The sequence below is a fragment of the Polyodon spathula genome, chromosome 1 (genome assembly GCF_017654505.1).
Source record: "Polyodon spathula isolate WHYD16114869_AA chromosome 1, ASM1765450v1, whole genome shotgun sequence".
Taxonomy (NCBI): domain Eukaryota; kingdom Metazoa; phylum Chordata; class Actinopteri; order Acipenseriformes; family Polyodontidae; genus Polyodon; species Polyodon spathula.
The window spans coordinates 77,541,825-77,566,099 of record NC_054534.1 but is presented as its reverse complement, the minus strand read 5'-3'; the positions used below and the strand labels follow the sequence as shown (position 1 = coordinate 77,566,099).

At 37.5% G+C, this 24,275-nt stretch overlaps 1 protein-coding gene across 1 annotated transcript in view; it reads left to right on the top strand.

Moving 5' to 3' along the window:
- Positions 1-24,275, top strand: part of LOC121322774 (bifunctional heparan sulfate N-deacetylase/N-sulfotransferase 4-like) — an 84,573-nt gene that overhangs the window by 12,378 nt on the left and 47,920 nt on the right. Inside the window, exons 2-4 of the mRNA XM_041263068.1 lie at positions 1,231-1,318; positions 5,491-5,645; positions 15,986-16,171. Coding sequence (XP_041119002.1) covers positions 1,231-1,318; positions 5,491-5,645; positions 15,986-16,171 — 429 coding nt within the window. The remainder of the gene's footprint in view (positions 1-1,230; positions 1,319-5,490; positions 5,646-15,985; positions 16,172-24,275) is intronic.

The following is a 24,275-nucleotide window of genomic DNA, read 5'->3' as shown; positions in this document are numbered from 1 at the left end:
ATTACTTTGGCTGACTTCAGATTTTCACACTGTCTGGGGATAGAACGACGCATCCATGCCTAAACATTGCTCTGCCGTCTCTTAAAATTAGAGCAGCTGTCTCCAGGGAGCCACCAATTTCTGTGGGCAAGTGCAGAACGTTGGTCTTTAAAATGCAGAGCTGGAACCCTAATCTGCTCATAGGAACAGAGCAGAATCTTCTTTGGGGCCCTCTCGGAAGCTCCAAAAGCCCTTCAATTTGCTTAGCCAAAGGAGTTTAGACCTTTAATTAAAAGAAACTTGTTGTCTTTTGTCCAAGAGGCAGGAAATAATGAACTCATTAAAATGAGGAAAGAAGTATTTAGGCCTTACAGTGATGGGAGCCCAAGTCTCATTAGCAGCCAGTAATTCAGAATACCACACATAAATACACTTAATCTGCCATGGCAAAATCTGTTGATGCATTAAATGTAAATATATTTATATAGGGGCAGCCTGTGTACGCTTCTGAGAATGAGAAGTCCAACCCAGATGATAAAATAACATTAATGCAGATATTACATACAATGACTTCGAACACAGGTTTTTTTAAAAAAAAAAAACCTGTATCAAATTAGAATTGATTCATACTTCATCATTACAATAATTACAAGTATCGTTACATAAAAAATCTATTTTAAGACTGTAATTTATTAAAGTGATTGTTAGAATTGTAAATGACATTGGTATAAATCTAATATGTATGCATTATTTACATACTTTTCATGTACACTATTGTAATATTTAATGAAAATAATTATGCTTACTTGCTCAAAATCAGCAGTTATTCTACATACACTGTGTCATTGTGCACCCTTTCTATTGCTGTTTTAAAAAAAATTGTATATTGTATCCTGTCTCAATTTTCTACACTGCAATTTTTTATTTTTTTTGAATGACACAGTAAACAAGACAATAAATGCCTTTGTAGGTGCCTACTGTTAAGTCTTTTAAAGCAGTGTTTTTCCATGTGTAACATTTGTTCTGTATAACCATCACTGAATTTGCAAGATACTGCACACATTTTTATTTAATTGTCTTGAAGGTCTTTGTGTTTATTTATTTTTGTCTTGTACAGCTCCCCAGTACAGATGTGACCAATTAAGAAATTAATTACCCCATGAAACTCTGCATGTTTGTGTGTGTGTGTGTGTGTGTGTCTACATATATATATATATATATACTGTTTAATGCTTTTTTTTTTTTTTTTAGGCCCTTCTTGATATGCAGAATCTACTGAGAGGTCATATTACAAATTTCACGTTCAACCTTGGATTTTCAGGGAGGTTCTACCACACAGGTAAGTTGATGTTGAGTTTTATTTTTGTTAGATTTATCTGTGCAGGAGAGAACCTACATTCATTATAAAGCTCACAGAGAAAAGGTTGCTTAACACCCAGCTGTAATACATCCAGTCACAGTCACAGTACAGACCTAATTATAACTAGGCAAATAAGGAGACGGTGCATGGTAGAGTATCTGAGTATAGGCATTCTAGATTCATGTTTATTGTATTACATCTTAATATTTTTTATTGCATTTATATAACGAAAGGTCTACAGTATCAGAATTAAAACTGATGGAAAGCCCGAGTCAGAGCTTATTAGCAGATCATTGACAACTCTGACAAGGGCCGTCTTGGTATTGTGCAGAATGAAAACCAGATTGAAACTTCTCGAAAATACCACTAAGAGTTAGAAATGTGTGTAACTGAACTCTCTAGAACCTTATCTAAGAATGTATGGTAGGTTGGAGATTGGCCTATAGTTATTGAGGACTTTATGGTCCAAATTATGTTTCTTCATAGGTTTTACCACAGCTATCTTGTGCTGAGGGAACTATGCTGTGGGTATCAATAACACTGGGAACATCTTTTAATAGTTTTGTAGGAATAGGGTCAAGAGAGCGTGTAGTAGCTCTCATATGTTGAACTAGCTCTGTCAGTTCCTGTAAGGTAATCAAAGAAAAAGCTCCCATAGTAGCCTTAATAGGTCTAGCTGGTAAAATTGTGCTGGAGTCCTCCTTGATAGAAGATGTTTGTGGAATCTCATTTCTGTTGTCTAGTATTTTATTTTTAAAGAAATGTAAGAAGTCATTGCATCTGTGAGAGGAGCCAATGTCAAGGGTAGGACTATTAGGGGAAGGATTAATTAATTTGTCTAGGGTAGCAAAAAGAAATCGATGATTATTTGTATTTATTTCAGTTAAAGTAGAATAATATGATTATCTAGCCAATGCCAGAGCCTTCCTATATTTAACCAGGTGGCCCTTCCATGCGATGTAATGAACGAGCAGTTTAGCTTCCCGCCATCTCCATTCTTGTTTATGACCCTCATATTTCACCTTACGAGTTGCATCATTAAACCACGTGAGCTTTTTTTAAAGACTCTCTCAGAGTTTTGACTGGTGCTACAGTGTCTAATATCTGAAACAAAAACGCACTGGAAATGTGAAAAAACGTTAGCACATTTGCAAGTAGTATAGCAGTAGCGTTACAGATTTTAACAAATAATGAAATTAACAAGATTTTGTAAATAATGATTATGTATTATCTCTATTGTATTGAAAGATTTCATATGATTTTGCAAAATATCATAATAATCTTGATCTGTTCATTTAGTAACATTTTCATGTTTAGGCAACATGTGTTGAATTCTCAAAATGTTTGTTTTATTTGAAACTACAGAGAATACCTGTCAGGGGCCAGAACTCATGGCACCAAAATAATAACCTTAAGTTTTAGTCTTGGCACTTTCACTGCATATTCTCTTTGGTCACAGTTCACATGCTCGCTCAGTCACACCCACAGTTTCTCATTCAAGTTCAGTGCTGGACTGTCTCCAGTCCCTAGACTCATGTACCCCCTTATCTAATCTCCTGTTGTTTCCCGCCGCTGTCCGGCTCATCATCAACCAGTCACATCCATGCTGTACAACCCCCGAAACAACACACATTCTCCCCACTCATTCACTCACCCACCTTCCCATGCTAAGTAACAGCATGACCCGTTTCCCTTACAATACATGTAATATATAAAAGACAGACGAGACAAACTGAACAGACAAGTCGTGCAACAAAGCAATTGTCCGGATCGCTACAATGTATTTTTTAATTTGAAAGTAAAAATATATGAAAGTATGACAACCTTTATATACAAAAATCTTCACTAATACAATTGGACAAGAATTGTTGAGTATTTATTTTCGTTTCATACAGTATTAAATGGCAGTACTTGTATCTGATAGTGAAAAAGAAATAAACAAATATCAAGATAGATAAAGAAAGAAATGTTATGTATTGATTTATGTATTCATTTATTACATATCCAAATATATGGGCTATCCTTCAGCATATAGCGAATTCTCAGAAATGAATGTTCCTTTTTGTACAGTTGGGACCTGTGGCAAAGTGGTTGATTGTGTGCAGGTGCAGGTGATTAAAGAACAAACAGACAATTGTAATCCAGGTGAAAAGGTTTGTTTTATTTATTTTTAAGTCCAGTGCCTGACGGCAAAACAAACCAATGCAAAGGAAGAGCTTACGATTTTCCGTCCCCTTATATGCTGTCACGCATGACCCCTTGGTAAACGAATGCAGCTGCCTTTACAATCTGTGGCTGCTACATTGTTTCCCTTGCAGGTCAATATGTTCTTGCAACGGAGTCCCGCCTTTCTCCAGACTGACCGACTTCCCGACCCGGGGAAAGAACTGTCAAGCCAACCCGTCAAAAAAAATCTGTCCTTGCTTAGTACCCTTACATGTTGGGAGGGAGATTACAACCAAGGTTCATTGGATTTCCGTCACAGGACCACAAATAGCTTTACTGTCATCAACCAGTATCTCGAGAGGAACCTTGCACAATAAGGACAGCAGTGAACATTACACTGACAGGAAAACAACATTTTTCAGAGATCCCTGATCAGAATCTCACCTAAGAGTGTTGGCAACTACAAATTAAAAGTGAAACGGTGCTTTTGGTTGATTTACTTTTGCAGTGCCAATATCCTGAAAACACGTAGACTATCCATGCTATATATAGAGTCTGCCAGTTTTCGATGATAACTTGGCGCGAGGAACTACCGTTCCACTCAATACCAGTCAAGGTGGTGTTGTAGGTATTAATCAGCTCATCTACTGATAAGGACTCAAAGAGTGGTAATGAACTCAAGAAGAATGAATTACCCAGGATATAAATTTACGGTCCACAGTCTTTGTAGATACTGGCAGATTCACCTCAAAAAGAATTGCAAGATGATCAGAAATAGTAAGATCTAGGGTTATGACGTTCTTAACAGCTAAACCACGAGAAATCACCAGATCTAAAGTATGGCCACGATTTTGCATAGGACATTTGACATGCAGGATATAATCTAAGGAATCCAGTAGCCTCAAAAAATGCAAGAAGTTATAACCAGAATCAATGTCAACATGAAGGTTAAAATCACCCAATAAAAGAATCATATCATATTTCATTGTCCATATAAATAGCAGATCCACAAATTCAGCCAGAAATAGCGGGTTTGACTTAGGTGGTCGATAAATAATTGCAATATGAACAGGTAATGGACTGTTCAATGTTAAGATTAACACTTCAAAAGTTGAATAACCTTCAACAATTTCCTGTTTGATTCTAAGTTCACTACAGAAAGCTTTCTGGAAAAAAAAAATTGTTAGGTGGAGAAGCCTCAATCAGGGAACATTGTCATTCGGTCCTAGCCATGTTTCAGTTAAAGAGAGAATATCAATGTAATCTTGAATAAAATCACTTATTAACTGAGCCTTATTTGACAGAGACCTGACATTAAATAACCCTAGGTGTGAATTGGTCCAATCAAGAGCATGTGATTGAGCAGGGGTAATAGGAATTTGACGAAGGTTACTGTAGCACACACCTCTGTGTTTACTACTCAGCGGGAATGACAGTGTACCTTTAACCTGAATTTTACATGCCTCTTTAGATTCCTTCCCCTCCCCAGTTCCTAGTTTAAATACCTTCCTAGGTATTTGCTTACTATCAGGTAATAATATATCATGAGCTATATGCCCAATAAAAGCAGGTTGACATTTGAAATACATTTACCAGCATTTTTGTCTATAAAACTTTATAAAAGTTTATGTTGCACTTTAGGTTATGGTGTTGAATAGCCACATAATTACACTGTAATGACCCATGTTTCTTGCTCTTACATGAAAACAACTGTATCATTTCTTTAGTTTTGAGTCTTTAAAGATATTGCTGACGCTATATCACATCAGCACTAAATCATTGGGCCTTTTGTATGTAATGATAAGTAATGGCTTTTTTGAATTATGCTGTAATCACACTTTCAGTAATTATATGGGTTTTTTTCTGTAATTACACTTATGTACAATTACAATTATATGTTTTCCTATTACCTATGTGGAAAAGTTGCAAATCCAGTCCACTGTGTTAGACAACTAGTAAAATAAACAACCCTGTCTACTCTATAGGTACGGAGGACGAGGATGAGGGGGACGACTTGTTGATGAAGTATGTGGATGAGTTTTGGTGGTTTCCTCACATGTGGAGTCACATGCAGCCCCATCTTTTCCATAATGAGTCATCCCTGGCTGAGCAGATGATTCTCAACAAGGAGTTTGCTCTGGTAAGGAGCTGCTTGGCTGCTTCTATCTGACACGCATGGTTAGTGAAATCAAGGGGGGTTTAATTGCATTATTTGGCTTTTATGGGTTATTACGTTTATGGTGTTATGTTCCTTTTTGCAAATTAATGCCAAATGGCTGTTTCCTATCTTCTCAAGAGAGTGATACTGCAGTAAGCAAGACAGATGACAAACAAATTCTATTAGAATACAGAATTGGTGAATAGGTGGAACTAAGGTGGACATAAGAAGATGTAACGTCAAAAGAAAAGACCCCCCCAATAAACAACAAACAAATGGATAAATAGTACATCCTCAGTTCATTGCATTTATATTCTTGACTAGGGTTATGGGAAATAACAGTTCGTTTAGTTACAGAAAACAGATAAACTGATAGGCTGCCAAATCACCTGATGCAACATACACTTCAGGCGGATTATCTTCAGTCTGCTGTGAAAAGACAGGCAGCAGAATCAGTATATACAGTATGTAACAAAGATTATTAAACCATGAAATTCCTAATGTGTGCACATTATATGGCCTATATTTCACAATTAAGGTGTTAATAAAATCATTGCTATCTGTAATTTTACTGCTATGCCCGGTCACAAGCATTTATTACAAAAGAGGTCATCATTTACTCTACAGTCCAGTATGAACAGTATAGAGTCCAATATACCACAATAGGATTAAGACTATGATAGTAAATCAACTACAGCATCATTTTGTTATTATTTAGCATGCAGGGTTGATATTTTTAATCAGATAATTGAACATCGTGTGGTCTGTCAGCCATGTAAAAATATTTCACTGATGTCTTCACAGAGGTGTTTATTTTGTCTGCATTTGTTTCCTTTTAGGGGGTATTTTAATAATGAATCTAATTGGAAATGCCTAAAAAAAGGCTGTGTCAGGATGTGAAGTGATGTGGGTGACAAAGTGAATGTCCAGACAATACTTCAAATGCCACAAACGCCCCTGTTTATTCACAAATCTTAAATAATAAATCATCCCCTTTACCAGCAGTGATATCGGGGGTACACAGCTGGTTACAGTCCCAAACAGAATAAACACTCCACAACCACAATCCACCTTGCACAAAACTGTGCTCTTCACAACCGGGGAAAGTGCTGCATGCTCGTGCAGTGATGGTAGTGTTCCGGGGTTTATGCTGGCTCCTTGGCTGCAAATCCCCGACTCCTAATCCTCCTCTGTAACAAACAAGAGAAAACAACAGCAAACACAGTGCTCTGGCCAAGTATCACTCCCAGCGTAAGAGCTGTACTAACGTAACTGCGTCCCCTTTATACTACCAAACTCCTCCATGCAATCAACCCGGCGCCCCCGTCTATGCAATTGCTGCATGCCCTGCAGCTGACCAAAATTGAGTTGTTTAGCAATCTCGCAGCTTCGCTCTATCCCCCAAAATGGCCTTTCTAGTTGCCACCTACCGTAGAGTCAGACCATCTATGGGAAAGCATACTATCCACCTTAAACAGTGCCTTTTCTGGTTGGGAGGGAAATTTGCAGCTCAGATTTCTTCTTTCTCTGTCAAAGGCTGACATGAATATATGCTACTTGCAGCTAATGACATCATGTTTCAGCTATACCGGTATCTCAGCTTCCAGCGAGTGAGAGGCGTATTGGAAATCTTGTTGTTTACATTTTGTCTGTTGTTGTACTGAACGATTTACAAAGATTTGTCACTTGATTTTAACTTGCTGAGAGAAAGAGGATGAGTTGTACTTCAGGCACAACTGAGAAAACCTTTAATTACCCAGCAATGAGAAGGAAATGGTAGTGATCACAGCTGTGTCCCCCTATGCTCTGCTTCAGCACTCTACAGTTAATCGATACGTTTTCATGCATTTCCTATGCATGAAAAGATGAGAAAAATATGGCTTACAAATATTCTAAGAAAGAAATTCACAGTCACTAAACACACCAAAGTTTGCAGTCTGCATTTTAAGACCTAATTGAACCAACACCTGGAGTCTGTCGGAGGCTGCATCAAGCGCTGTTCCAGTTCTGTTTGACTGGAATCAGTACTCCTTGCGGGCCCAAAGGCTTGTGTGTGAGACCTAAGAGAAAAGCCAGTGCAGGATCCAGAAGAAGAAATGGACAGTACTTCTGTGGTGCAATGTCACCATTATTGTTCGAAGCCCGAGCCATCAGCCCTTGATTTATCCCATTTTTAAAAACAAGAAGTTGTCAAATGAGTTCAAGGTTTTAAAGCTCAAGCTAGAAGAGATAGCCCTTAGTCCAAAGGTTTGCAGGCTCCAATGAGTCCATCCAATTGTACACATGGTTAGTATTATTCACTTAATGTAAGCAAAAACAATTTTGTATGAATTTAGAGTTTATACGTTTGTATAATGTAGTGCACGTTCTTGATCAAGAACGTCTATATGCACACATTTGTGTACCAGGCATTAGCTATTTAAATTCGTAGCATGTCAATATTTCGAAATGCTCACAATAGATTTTTTTTTATGATAATGTCATGAAACTGTACAATTTTTTTATTCATTGTTATTTTTATATACAAAACAGATTTGCAAGCTACAAGAACTGGAACTCTTAACTTTACACCCTACTATTAAAATGTGTGGCTTCTCATTCTTCAAAGGATTTAAAACAGTGAGCCCTTATCCTGATTTCTGCTGTCACCTTGTCTTTGTTTGACACAAACAGAAGAAGGAATTTGATGAGTTTGGAGAGTACTGTTATAAGAAAAAGAAGAAGAAGAAGAAGAAGAAGAAGAAGAAGAAGAAGAAGAAGAAGAAGAAGAAGAAGAAGAAGAACCTTTATTTTATATAGCTCAATTTATGTAGCACATCTCAAAGCGCATAACAATATAAAACACAACACACTCCTACATAATCACAGCAGACTTTGCACATCAGAAATACAGCACACATACAAGTTCAACAAATGCATAATTAAGCAGGCTGGAATGCCAATCCAAAAAAAAAAAAAAAAAAGGTTTTAAACTTTTAGAAATTTTCGGTCTTTGATTGCCTGTGGGAGAGCGTTCAATGGCCTGTAGATTGCCAACTTAGTTTTAAACACATTATGCACCACATAAAAATAACAACAGACAAGAAGTAACACATGCTAACTGAAACAGTTAAATTTAGCTGAGCAATATATGATATTATACATATTATATATATATATATATATATATATATATATATATATATATATATATATATATATATATATATGGTACGAGTTAATAAAAATGTAATAACTCCCCTTCACAGTCACAGAGGGAGCTGGAGATACAACTTGAACCCCTTTTCTAACTTGCTTGATGGAGCTTTGCATGAGGCTTTTACAATCCTGTGCATGTCGTTTATTGTTAACGTTGGAAGGTCTTGAAGACATCTCATATAAAAATGTCCATTATAATATTTGATGATAAATTTGAACTTGGTGGCGAAAAGATAAAAATGAACGGTAGCAGCAGCAAACTACACAGAATTTGCACTGACTGGAAGCTGCTTTACTAGTATAGCTAAATGTGGAAGTATGACAAGTAGCCTATTTCATCATGAGTAAGATTAATTTTGCTTCTTGGTTTCCTTTCCCTGTTTCTTTTCCAAGCTTTCCTTGTAAGATTGATCTGTTGGGTGTGAATTGCTAAGTAGATATAGGTAATTTGATTGGAATTGTTTTCCATTCTCCCGAAAAAGTGTCCCCAGTGGGGGAGGCAGTTGTTCAGTTTTGCAAAACGTAATGTGCATATTCCAGCAAAATAAGCATGTGCATTAGCTCTGCATATCCCTACCAGTTGTGGTGTTACATATCTTTCTCAGGAGATTACTCTGTGGGTAGTTAAAATCCCTTTGATACCAATTAACCCACTATAAAGGCTGTCATCCCATCTCACAAGTTGTTAATTTAATTTAAAGCATTGTTCCACTGGGAGCCATAAATAATAAATCAGTTAATCCAGTATTGTTTCAAATAATTTTTAATCATGTGAAGAAAACAACCATGTTGTACGTTTACTGCAGCAACTCCAGGCTAGACAACAGTAAAGCCTGAACATTTAGATACAAAACAAACAAAAAGTGACTGATATGTTTTATTTTATTATTTATTTATTTATTTTTGTGATTATTATTAACGTATTTAAGCAGAATTGCAACTTTTTTTAACATACATAGGAGTGGGTGAGTGGAGCTTCCTAAGGGAGCTTTGGCTGACAATGGAGTTCATGTGTGACTACTGTGGTTTGTGAAGAGTCCACAAAACAGATGGGATCTTGGTTTTACATCTAATTAAAGGATGTTATCTCCAGTAACACAGAGCTACAACACACTTTGTATTGGTATTTGGGGAATTCTAGCTTCAGGTTGTGCTTCAACAGGATCTGAACCTGTAACTTTGTTGGTATTCATTTTAGTGATGCATGTGAAGAATCATAAATTATCAAGGCATGCATAAACCATGGTAAAGTCTGTTTTAAGCATGGTTAAGTGCAGTTACCCTTCTAAATGCTTGTATGGGTTTGACATAAAGGGTCTGATTTTGAGGAAACACAGTAAAACACAAGCATAAGGGCAAAGTGCTTTAGTGTAGAAGTAATTTAGAAGTAATTAAGTCCAACATGTTTTAAATCTGAATATGATTTTTCTACACCCCTGCAAATGTTTTATATACCGTTGTTTAAGAAAGTAATAATACACATGTGTGATATTGTCCCTATAAAATGCCCAGCAGCTGGCTGCCAGAACTTGGTTAGAATTTATTGGTGGAAGTCAGCTTGCCACTTCCCCAGCGACTGCAGTCTGCTTTCTAACCTACAGCATCTGCTATCTGTATTTTTCCTGTTTTTGCAGAGCCTCTGTGCATCGGTGCTCCAGAGCCTTGATGCCTCGATGCTTTGGCGTCTTCGATGTATAGGTTCTCTCTGCACCGATACCCCCAGCGCTTCGGTGCCTCAGAGCCTTGGTGTATCTGTGCTTCAGCACCCTTAGTGCTCCAGAGCCTTGACGCCTTGATGCTACGATAACCTTCGGTGCATAGGCGACCCCTGCTTCGATACTTTCGGTGCTGTCAGTGTTTGAAGCCTCAAGAGCCTTGGTACCTCGGTGCTTTGGCACCTTTCGGTCCCGGAGCCTCGATGTCTCGGTGCTTCGACGCTCGAACACTCACTGCATTCGTGCCCTCGGAGCCTTGGTGCTTCTGTCCCTCGGTGCCCCTGGACCTCAATGCATCGGTGCTCCCCTAGGAGATGAGACGCTCTGATAGATCTACGCAGTGTCCCAGCCTCGGACCCTGCACAGGAGGCTCGCAGAGTTTATGGGAGCGGCTTCCTTAGCCAGCTCAACTGAGCCCTCTGCAGCATTGGGAGCCCTGCCTTCCCCCCTTCTCCGCCTGCCTTCCAGTCTGTCACAGAGTATACCCTGTGCACAGGCTCAGCTGGACCAAGCTTGGACCCCCCAGCCTGTTTTGGTGTTCCCGGATTTTCTGTGGCAGACATATCCCAAAAGTATTTTTGTGGGTTTACATACCATACCGTGCATGCTACATGTATTGTGAGCAATATTAATGTCAGAGACTTACGCATGACACACCATGAAATCAAAAGCCCCAGCAGTCCAGGTGTATCTTTTGGTCAGTAGCTTATTGTGAAAAGGTGGAGATGGCTTTTACACTGAGTGAAAATGAGTGATCAACAAACAAAGCACTCAGCAGGGGACAGGCAGAGGCAACGTAAAGTGAAACTGCAGTGCTTACCTTTTAATTTTACCATGTATTCCTCCCCCCACTCTCTCAGCCCTACCACGCCACCTACAGTCCCTGTTTCCCCATACACTCAACAGAACCGCAGTTTATCACTAGTAGTTACAGTATTTGAAAGGGCTAACAAGTGGGTACAATCAGGTATTGAGGTATTATTGTAAAGCAACTACACATACAGCTATTTATATTACAGATAAATAAATACACAAATACTGTACATATTTTCACAACCAGTTTCATACACTAATACACACGATTAAATCGTTGTCATTATTATTGTTAATCCTATGAGTAACACTATCCCAATCCCCCTTCTTGTATATTGAATGGTTTGGTCCAGAATCATCTCATCTCACTGTCCTATTGCAGCCGCTTAAGAGCAAATGAGACTCGGGTTTTGAAACAGAAATGCATCCGTTGCAAAAAAAAAGGGGGGGGGAAGGCCACAGGTGCCCTTTATTTGCTTGTTACGATTGAGTTTTATCTTTTAAATAAATGTTTAGCTTATTTTGTCTACATTATTACTAATATATGGGTCTAAAAATAAGAACAGTTCTAATTATTACATCTAATTATAAAACGCTGCCACTTTAGCACAGCGTTAATACAGGTTCCCATCACCTCTCTACATTATTCACACCTGTTGTTCCAGAGCAGACACACTATATTCAAACTTTTTTCATTATTTAACTCTCAAGGGTTTCTTACTTTTATTGTATTCTTTACTTATTTGAATGGGTTATACACATGTATATCTCCATATATTAAAAGGAGCAAAACAGGTAAATATTCTACACGTGAAGTACAGAAGCAGTGCTCTCCCTGCCCAAGAGAAGTGGGGGAGTGCCAACCCCCCAGTACTACACCCCACATCGTTTTTAAATTCTTCTTTAAAACAACCCGCCTCTTTAATATAACACGCATATTCAACATGTGCAGTCTCATTGTATGAGTGACATTCCCATTAAGCCACCGCTCTCTCTCAACTCCTTCCTATCGACTCCTTCTCCCAACTCTCTCTATACTACCTCCAGCCCCTTCTCCTCCCTCACCTCCTCCCTCGACTCCCTCTGTCCCCTCCCCTCCCCAACCCGGTTCCTCAGCAAGAACAAAACTGCTCTCTTCTGTAAAAGAAATGGAAGAGAACCAAACTACCAGCTGCCTTAGACTTCTACTGCTTCCTCTTCTCCTCCTCTACTCTCTCCTCTGCAAAATTCTCCTCTAAAATCTGATATCCGCAAACTCTAACACCTCTCCCGCTCCAACCCTAACACCCTCAGTCTCTGCTACTAACTCACCCTCCTTCTCCTCTCCCCTCAGACTCTTTCCCTCTGCCTTCAAACAAGCCTATATCACCTCCCTCCTCAAAAAACCTACGCTCGACCCCACCTCCCTACCCGATTACCCTTCCTTTCTAAAACCCTCGAGCAGGCAGTACACTGCCATCTCTCTGCTTTCCTGTCTAAATATTCTCTGCTCAACCCTCTCCAATCTGGTTTCCGCTCTGCTCACTCCACTATAACTGCTCTCCTGTCTGTCACTAACTTGCTAAACTCTGCCTGTGCTGCCTCTCTCTCCGCTTTCCCAATTCTCCTCGATCTCTCTGCTGCCTTGGAGAGAGTCGATCACTCTATTCTCCTATCCTCTCTCGCTGACCTGGTAATCTCCAGCACTGCTCTGGCCTGGTTCTCCTACCTCTCTGACAGCACCTACCAGGTAACATTCACACCTCACCCCCTCTCAACAGGAGTCCCCAATGGATCAGTCTTGGGTCCTCTCCTGTTCTCTCTCTACACCCACTCCCTGGCCCCCCTCATCGCATCCTATGGTTTCTCATACCATTGCAATGCTGATGATGCTCAGTTCTTCCTCTCCCCCCCCCCCTCTGACCGCACCATGCCTTCTCGTATCTACCTGCCTGTCTGCTATCGCCTTCAGGATGCATTCGCATCACCTCAAACTCAACCTCCCTAAATCTGACCTCCTTTTCTTCCCCTCCTCATCTTCTCCCTCCTCTGATCTCTCTATCTCCATTCCTCTGGAATCTACTACGCTCTCTCCCTCTTCCTCAGCCAACAACCTTGGAGTAACACTGGATCCCTGCCTCTCCTACTCCCAGCACATCTCCACTCTAGCACCCGTCCGCTCCAGCTCATAAAGGAACTCCTCTGTTTGCCTGGTGTTCTCTCTGCCTCGCTTCTCCCAAACTACTCCACTGCTCCACTCACTCCACTGGCTCCCGATCACCGCTTCCAACCAGCTCAAGACTCTTGTACTCACCTACTGATGCCTTGATCAGACTGCACCCAGCTTCCTCCAGACCCTCATCTCTCCCTATACCCCCACCCGACCTCTCTGCTCCATCTGCACTAAAAGACTGGTTGTACCTCTACGCTCCCCTGCCTCCAGAGCCCGCTCCTTCTCCACCCTCGCCCCTCAGTGGTGGAACGACCTTCCTACGAATGTCAGGATTGTCCAGTCCCTGACCACCTTCCAGCGCCAGCTCAAGACACACCTCTTCAGACAAAACCTGTAAAACTCAACTCTCCCCTTCTGGACAATATAGCACTCTGCCTTTAATGAACTTTAACTTGCACTTATATTCTCCCTATTTTACTGTATTTAATCCTGCACTTAACCCAATCTGTAGTATTTTGTATTTCACTTGCACTCGTATCTAACCCTGATGTAACTATCAACACTGTTATCTTCTCTTGAACTACCCCAATATCAAATCGTACTGTGTTTTGCATTTGCTCTTATTAGGACTGAAGTCATTGTATTTTGTATCTTGCTCTTAATTATACTGTAATTCTTGATATGTATTTTTTGTATACAACTGTAAGTCGCCCTGGGTAAGGGCGTTTGCTAAGAAATAAATAATAATAATAATAATAATAATAATAATAATAATAATAATACATCAAGTAATATGTTGATCAATTGATTGAAACCGTGCCTGCATACTTACTGATGACTAAATCATTAATGTGCACACTAATTGTAATTATTGCACACCATAAAGCCTAGCGCCCTTTCGTAAATGAGACCATAATGTATTACAGGGCTAGGGTTCATAAGCACTGTTTGAGCGAACAAGATAAAATACTAATTATCCAATCTGGTTTATAAGTGGGGTTATAAGTGGGAAGCAGTACAGTACCTATGGAAAAAAAAGAATACACTGTAATGTACTATTTATTTTGGGGATTTTTTTTTTTTTTTTACTATGGGGGTTGAGTCGGTAAGGATTACACATGATTACATAGTGCTGTCTAAATCCTTAAGTCTGTCACATTTACAATCATCAATTGCAAAAGACTCTAAATGGATTTTAGCTTTTTAAATATTTAAACACGATCAGTGTTTAAATAAAAAAGTCTGTCTTTATTTGTTGTGTTAGAAATGAATATTGACCACTAAAGTGATATGAAAAATAATAGAAAGATGTTTTGAACATTAAGGGGTAGGTGTACTAAGATAGGCCAGTCACAGTGCAAACATACCGCAGTTTGCATTTTCGTTACGACAATTCGCAAAGTGCACATTTTGTCGTATGCACTAAGATAAAATATGTTAATGAAGAGAGCCGCAATATACTAATTTAAATATTATTTGTGTCATCTTAACAAGATCTCTAGCGAGAGTGTTGCAACATTTTTTCAAATAAAATAGCGGAAGCTGAGTTGCGGTTTGCTGCAGCAGAGGGTGTCTGAAGGATAACGTCTATACATGCAAGAGTGCAAAAATCAAAATAACATTGTTTTTGCTAAATGTAAACGTCATCTGTACAATGCATTCTGTTCCGTCTTCATTTGACCTATTTTAATACTGTTTTATATATATATATATATATATATATATATATATATATATATATATATATATATATATATATATATATATTTAAATGAAAGGCAGTTTAATCCCATCAGACTATATAGTGGGGCCCCAACCTTCACCTCCAAAAAACTTTTCATAATCATACAGTAGCCCCTCGCTAAACTGGACATGTTTGTCCGACATAAGGAGGCGTAGGATTTAAAAAATAAATGCAATGAAATCGCGCACACATGCATTTACAGTTCCCGATTTATTTCAAGGCTTGCAAGTACACCCTGACTTTAGTGATAATTAGGTACTTGGGTGTTCGTGTCAAAAATGCATTGAGCACAAATGGCAAAATATGAGAAAAAGCAAACTGGGAAATGCCAGCAACAATTGCGACTGTCCAAAACATACTTTCCAACGTTCTTAACAAATTGATGCAATTGTAATGTTCGCAATTAAGGTTAAAGCGCAAGTAAGAACTGCGGACGCAAAGCATTCATTAAAATGATGCTAACAGCGTTGCGTTTGTTCAGTACATTTCACACTACATTTCCAACTGGTTTGCAAGGATTGCAACAGATGCAACACTTTAGTACATCTACCCCAAAGTGCTTAGTTCATAAAATTGAGCTGTGACAGGATATGAATCAAGTAATGTCTTTATATATTATGTCTTTGTTCAGCCTTAAATAGTGTGTTTAATGTGAGTGTTGCCCTGAATAAGATAGCAGCTGCTATATTATGTGTTTCAGGAGCATGGTATCCCCACAGACATGGGCTATGCAGTGGCTCCCCATCACTCCGGTGTTTACCCCATACACGTACAGCTGTATGAGGCTTGGAAGAAGGTCTGGGGTATCAAAGTGACGAGCACTGAGGAGTACCCACATCTGAAACCAGCAAGATACAGGAGAGGATTCATTCACAACAACATAATGGTAACATTGAAAAAACGTGCATGCAGAATTATGTCAAACAGTTATTATACTATAGTAATTCGTTCCATTTTTTCAAAGGTGAGATGTCTTCTGATTTTGAGATTATATTTTACACAGTAAGAACCTATATTTTCAGTTCAGTGATAGCATTATACAATTACAGGGGGAAAAAATAAAAGACATAACGCAATGAAGATTAGGCAAGTGGCTAGCTTTTATATTAAGGGCTTAGAGTTCTCAAGAGTGTATTACTTTTACCGCATTACTAAATAGTAGTTAACAGTAGTTATTTGAAATGTCCCATTCCAGAAATATAATATAAATAAGTTACAGTAATATAAGAATATAAATTGAGCAACATATATTTTTTAATGATTAAATACCTTATTATAGTAGTACTATTTTTATAAATACCTCAATATATTAATAATTATGTTTGATTTTGTAACACACAGATTAGAGCCTGTGTATGTGTGTGTCTGATATATATATATATATATATATATATATATATATATATATATATATATTAGCTCAAAGAACCAGCTGCCCAACATTTCGATATGTTGTACATATCTTTCTCAAGGGAGCCTGTGTTTGAATCAAAACATTGGAGGTATTTATAGGTGTTTGACGGCATGACAACTACTTGTTATTGTTTATATTCAAATCCATGATTTATTCTTACATGATGTAATGGTGTTCTATATGTGACATCATTTTTACTTATATCTTTAAATCTATATTAATTCTAATTAACATTATTTTATATAAACTTATATTTATATTATCATGCAATGCTGGCTCTGAGGATCAGCCTTGATATGGTCTCCCCAGCGCATCAGCATGCACAACTTTTGAATTTATTTTGTTTATTTAATTATTTTTTACTTTTATATATTTATTGGAATTAATTAGTTCATTCTTTTCTGTTGAGTCCCGCTGGCATAATTGTGTTCAGTCTATTTATCCAGTTACTTTCCTTTATTCTTCTATATGTCGCATTGTCTAATTTTAGCTGTTCTAATACTACAAACTTTACATAATTTATGTCATGTCCTTGACTGGTGAAGTGCTGTACTACTGGTTCATTCATTTTTTTTTTATTTCTAATTAATGAAAAGTGGTTCTGAATTTTTATGTAGTCTCTCCAACATGACATATTTTATGCAGTCTCTCCAACATATTTTATTTCATCACATTTTTCACAGGCTATTCCATAAACAACATTGCTGTTTTTACAGTAGATATTAGTATTTAGTGGATATGTGGTGTTGTTATGTTTAATTATATTTTTATATCCATAACTTTACATGTACTAGTGCAAGTATTTGTTGAACCTATTTTATCAATTATTCTTTTATGTTTACTGTGAACTAGAATATCACCTAAATTAGCTTCTCTTTTGAATGCTACAACTGGGGCCTTAAGAAATACTTTTTTTCAGTTTTTTGTGAATTATGTAGAATCTGCAAGTGTTTCCAAACTATGTTAAAAATATTGGCCAAAAGTTTAGAGTACGTCATTACTAATGGGACTCTTGACCTTTTTATCTCTATTTTTATAATCTAGTAGATCATCTCTTTTTAGTTTATCCACTTTTCTTAACTCTGTCTCTATAATTCTTTCTTTGTATCCTTTTTTAAGATTTGTTTTTAATACATTTCTTTGTTTTACATAGTCACTCTCTTTTGAGCATATTGTTCGTATTCTTATTCCTAGACCCTTTGGGTTGCCCTTTTAGTGTGTATTGGATGTGCAGAGGACATGTGTAAATACTGGTACATATCAGTAGGTTTATAGAAGAGGTCAGTCTCAATTGAACCTTCTTCAAGTTTTACTACGGTATCTAAAAATTATATTTCTTTTCTTGTCCAACGAAGGTCCGCCTTAATATTACTGTGTATTTCATTTGCTATTTTATGAAACTGGAAAAGAGATTCTTCTCCATGTGTCCAATCCCCAATAATTCAATTACACTAATCAACTCCAAAACGACACACAAGGAACCCATTCCCACATACAAATCACACCAACACTAATTACCTGTCGTGCTGGGCAATCACACTGCCACACGAATATCGGTAAAATTTACACATGAGCTCAACATGGCCGCCGTCTCTGTTAAGAATGGTTGCTAGGTGCTTTATGACATCATCGAAAACGATCTGTAAGCCCCTATTTTGTGCAGCTCCAAAAATGGGGTTAAGTTCAGTCAATCTGCCTGCCGTTTTGGATTTTAGGTCTGATTGGTAGGCAGAATTGTTTTGACAAGTTTTGTGTTATTCTGTCAAGTAGTTTTTCAGCTACAGCACTTTTAAAAAACGGGTGGTTTTTCGTGTAAGTTTGATGCTGGGAGAGCATTTTTTATTATTCACCTGTAGGTAAAAAGAAAAATTTAAAAAAACTACTGATCAGTTACTACTGAAATTTGGCAAGTTACTGCATCAGAGTAGTCTTTAGTGCCTTTTGTGGGTAGGGGGCTTTGAAAATATGTATTTGCGCAGTTGTACGATTTGTTAAACACTACCAGAATGCACACCGAACGGATGATCGTAGCTAACATTTCAAGATTTTCACAAGCGTAACAAACATCATATTGTACTGTACAGAGTAAGTAAATAAATAGTAAAAACCGTGTGAGTCAGTGATAGAAGGTGAACGAGAGACTGTGCGCCAGAGCAGCTATAAATAATGGCGAAACATTTCAAATAGGCCTAAAACGATTATTTACATTACAACAGGCTTACAAAAATCTAAAACACTCACCCATATAACCACAAAAGACAGGAGAACTTCCAAAGAAAGCATTTTTGTTTATTTCTAACATAAAACAAATAGCTATTCACTTTGATGCTCTAATGCAGTGGTTCTCTACTTTTTTTTTAGGGAAGGCACACCCAGGCACTTGAAATTATTCTGAGGCACACCACATTATATAATCTTAAAACTATAGTTTAATCACAGATTGTATTGCTTTTTATATTATTAATTGTACGTGGGCATTCAGTGCACTGCATTCCCAACGGGAAAATCATTACTGACAAAAATAAATTTTAAAAATACATTATAAACTTATCGGTGCAATTGCAACGGACAATCTGAATCAGATTGGTGATCGACGTTTAAACTGGATTTAAACCTCTGGTTTAAAACTTAAAATTTTTTGAATTTAAAATATAATTTTTCCAGATCCAAATTGGAGAATATTTAAACCTCTTCAATTTGTGTTGCTATATAGTCAATATAAAAGCCAAGAAAAAAAACATGTCATAATGCTCAAACTGAACAGCATTTGTCCTTGTATTAATATATAATATTATATATATATAATATAATATCTATATCTATATCTAGATATATATAGATATTTTTTTAGAAAATATAGATATACTTTAAAATAAATTATTTCAATGAAAAAACGTTTATCAACAATATACGCGTATGCTTTCGAACTGTAATTGAAGATCAAAGTCAAATTAAAGACAATTGGTTGACAAAAGTATTGTGCGTGCTGCTATTCATAGTCTGTTATAAAAGGTTACTAGTTCTTCATAAAATCAAGCTAAAACTATGTATTTTTTATTTAAGGCGTCCATATTTTAATAGCGCTGCTTCGGGTTCAAATGCTTAAGTAAGTTTAACATATGCAATAATGTAAAATTTATACCATAGGCTACATTTATGTCTGCGTTCATGATACTGTATACGCAGTATGCTGTATGGAGTGTTATATATTGTAGTGTTTCAGGGTAAACAAAAGGGAGGCAGACGACCGCAGCAAGATCTCACTCAGATGTTTATTAAATTCAGCATCAGCCCCGAGCTGCTTGCAGGCAGCTCCTAAATAGAGATCCCGAGCCCTATTGGCTCACACACAGGAGCACATTTACATACACACTGACCAATCACTCAGTCCCGCGCAAGTAGCTGACTGGAGGAGCTCAGAGGAGCTCAGAGACTGGAGCTCACACAGCAGTAAACACAGACCCCATCTACATAAAGCTGCACTGTGCACGTGACACCCCAGGCAGCGCCCCAGCAGTTCAGTGGCTGGGAGTGGAGTAATGGTACACCAGTCAACCATGTCAAGAGCTCTGCATACAATTGGCCTGTATGGGAGGGTGGCAAGAAAGAAGTTGTTACTCAAAAAGTACCATCTGAAAGCACGTCTGGAGTTTGCCAGAAAGCACGAGAGTGACCCAGCTGCGATGTGGGAAAAGGTTTTGTGGTCAGATGAGACCAAGATAGAGCTGTTTGGCAAAAACTCAAAGCGCAATGTGTGGCACAAACCTAACAGTGCCTATGCCTCAAGACACACCATCCCTACAGTGAAGTATGGTGGTGGCAGCATCATGCTGTGGGTATGCGTCTCATCAGCAGGGACTGGACATCTTGTTACAATTGAAGGAAGAATGAAGGGAGCAAAATACAGGAAAATACTGCAAGAGAATCTGCTTCAGTCCACTAAAAAACTGAAGCTTGGGAGGAAATTCACCTTTCAGCAGGACAATGATCCCAAGCACATTGGAGTGGCTCAAGAACAAAAAGGTGAATGTCCTACCGTGCCCAGTCAAAGTCCTGATCTCAATCCCATTGAGAATCTGTGGCACTATTTGAAAATTGTGGTCCACAAGCGTCGTCCAACCAACCTGAACAACCTGGAGCAAATCTGCCAAGAAGAATGGACCAAAATCACTCCGACACTGTGTGCAAAGCTGGTACATACTTACCCGAAAAGATTTAAAGCTGTTATTGCAGCGAAAGGTGGCTCTACCAAATATTAATGTGTGGGGGTTGAATACTTATGCAAGCAAGATACTTCAGTTTTTTGTTTTTCTTAAAAATATTTCCCAACATAAAACCAATGTCACCTTCCAATAATTGATTTTGAGTTTAAGTGTTTTAAAATAAAATATCGAACAGAACGAAATTTCAATGTACCATTTGTAATTCAGTAATATGAGAGAATTGGTCAGGGGTCTGAATACTTTTGCAAGCTACTGTGTGTGTGTGTGTGTGTGTGTGTGTGTGTGTGTGTGTGTGTGTATATATATATATAACATTTTTAATTGCTGTTTGTGGTGTTTTGTGGGTTGGGATGTTGCTTTTAAAAGCAAAAACGAGGAAGATGTGTGTCTGATTGTTTGGAATGTGAAGATGTATACTGAATACTTTTGCAAGTCACTGTATATATGAAAATTCAGTAACAGAACTTTGTTAAAATAACATTAAGGTTGCAGTTCAAAATCACAATAGTCGGGAAATGAGAACGTTAAGGCACACAACCTTAACTCGCCACTATTATGTCTATGCGTCACATCAGATATAATGTCATACATGGCATCAGTAATAACATCACCATTGACCAATCACATGATAAATGCTCCCCTATGACTGCCTAGAAGGACATTACCTGGGTGTGTTTGTTGGTCTGCAGAATATTGTGCTGTCAGCTGTTCTTAGGAATTCATATGACAATAACAAGACAAAACAGCAGAGTTTGGTCCTCATTCTCCATGGCACTGTTCTAGAAAAAAAATCTATCCTTTTACTGAGTGAGATACATATTGAAATGCATTTTGGATATTGCAGTTCAGTATTTGCATAGTGGCAAGTGCGCCTAGTTTTGCATTGGAACTAACAGCAGTATGCAGCACCTACATGACTTCTATAGACAATAGTGCAAAGAGAGAGAGAGAGAGAGAGAGAGAGAGAGAGAGAGAGAGAGAGAGAGACCCGAGTGACAGTGAGAGCAATGAAAGCGTCTTGTTCTGTCTATGACTGTGTCTACTTTGGCAGAGTGATTTTTATACAAAGCATGATAGCTACAGTCCAGCACAGACAAATTGTTTCCTAGTGTAATGTTCTTCTGGGCAGTCTTGGTACAGCATTTGTCCTGTGATTAGATGTGCCAACAATCCTGTCATTGCAGATGCCATTACTGATGTCATGTATGACATCATATCTGATGTGATGTATAGGCATAATATACTTGAACTTTGACCTATTCGACTCCTCAAGATCATCACTTTCAATTCAAGCGCAAAATGTCTCGTTTTCAATCACTCGACAACACCCAGAGATCAGAAATATTCATTAATGATCAACAAAATGAGAATATGTTTTTTTTTTTTTTTTTTTTAAATGATGTTAAGCTGGTACATTCATATCTCAGAGAAACTGGAGAGGAATTGGGAGATTAAAACAAGGTAAAAGCCATCATCCAAATAAAGCTGATGCACTAACGGATAACGAAATAGATTGTCTGTACAGCACTGAAACAATACGTTCTTAAAAAAAAAACAACAGTACTGCTGAACCTCGTCTTCTTTAATATTAGCATCACAAGGGTATCCATGTATTATAAAAAAAAATAATAGATGGGCCTCTTCAGTGAGTTACAGGAAAACAATTCCATCTCAGATTTCTGTGACAGTTTATAAATTACATGACCTTCATTCTCATAATTCTCACAGATTCACTTGATGGAATTATTTTCCTGTAATTCACTGAAGCCCATCTATATATATATATATATATATATATATATATATATATATATATATACACACACACACACACACACACACACACACACACACACACACACACACACAGAATGTATTAGTTATGCTGTTTTGCTTGCCTACATATATGTAAGCTTAGTCGTGAGTTATTTAAAGATATGTTTTGTATTTATGGAACTGTTCTAGGCTTGTTGGTTTTAACAAAAGATTTCATGCACTTAAACCTAAAGTGTATCAAATTTCTATGATTTGGTAGTTTTAACTGAGAAAGGTAGCATGCCCAATGTTGCTCAGTGAGTCAACGGATAAACTAAGGTTTGATCACTGCATCTTATGGCTTTCAATCCTTAACTCTGCTAGGCAACACTGCTTTTAGAAAAAGCTGTCATTAAAAAAGATTGCGTATGCAGCAATATAACATTTTCAAGCTTTTCATAGCATATGTAAAACACCCGACCATGGAAGGAAGTTATACTTAAACTAGTCCTGCACATAAATTTTAATTTAATTTCAGAGATTGGTTTTCAAAGCAATAAAAAGTGCACTGTGCTTTAGTGGTTAAGCCACTCTGAGTGTCAGTGCTTGTGCGGCTTCAAAAAGGGATATTTATGGACCATGGAGCCTAGGATTTTCAGTAAACGACACTTCAGTTGATTTCATATTGCCTTGTTCTCTGCGCACAGCAGAATAGTGCAATACCTGTATACAGTAAAGGGATCTGTTTACCTCATGACATACCTCTGTAATCTAATAACTCACTTGCTTAATTTTTAGTTTGTGTGATATAAAAGAGTTTTGGGAGTACATTGGGCCGATTCCTTATAAAGGCATTCCTCACATACATTAATAGTTTTGTATTTCCTTTTGGCTTCTCTCTATCACAGTATTTAACTCCAGCCATAGTTATTGCCCCCTTGGATCATTAACCCCTTTCAGGACCAAGCATTTTTCATTGGGATGCTCCTCCATGACCATGCGTTTTTTGGCTGTATTTGACTATCCTATAAAAATTCACAACGGATATTTTTTTTTTTTTTTTTTTTTTTTTACAGTAGCATCTTGGAAATGGTGTCCTTTTTTTTCAGAACACTGGGGAACATTATAAAGTACTTCAGAAAACATACAAACTTTTTTTTTACTTTTTTGTTCAACACAGTATTTCATTTTTTTTAATGTTAAGTATTTTTTTTTATTATATTAGAGATACATATGCTTAGAGATAAATGTATAAAAATGTGTTATTTTATGACCCGAGGGATCTTACAATACTTCCTGAAAGTTTTATTGAAAAATATTGGTGCTTGGGTAAATGACAAGACATTGTTTCACTTGAGTGATTGCAATGACATAGTACACGTTTATTCTCAGGGTCTTTATTAGCAATAATGGACACTACTCTCGATTATTTTCTCAAAATAAATATTTATAAATAAAATACAGTTAGATTTCTATTGAAAGTAATTACCAAATGTGTATTTCATGGGGATGGCTATACAAAATACACTTGTGCAACAATTATCTATTACATTATTTTACTTTAAGCAAACCAGTTTTGGAAGTGCTTGAAAAAAAGT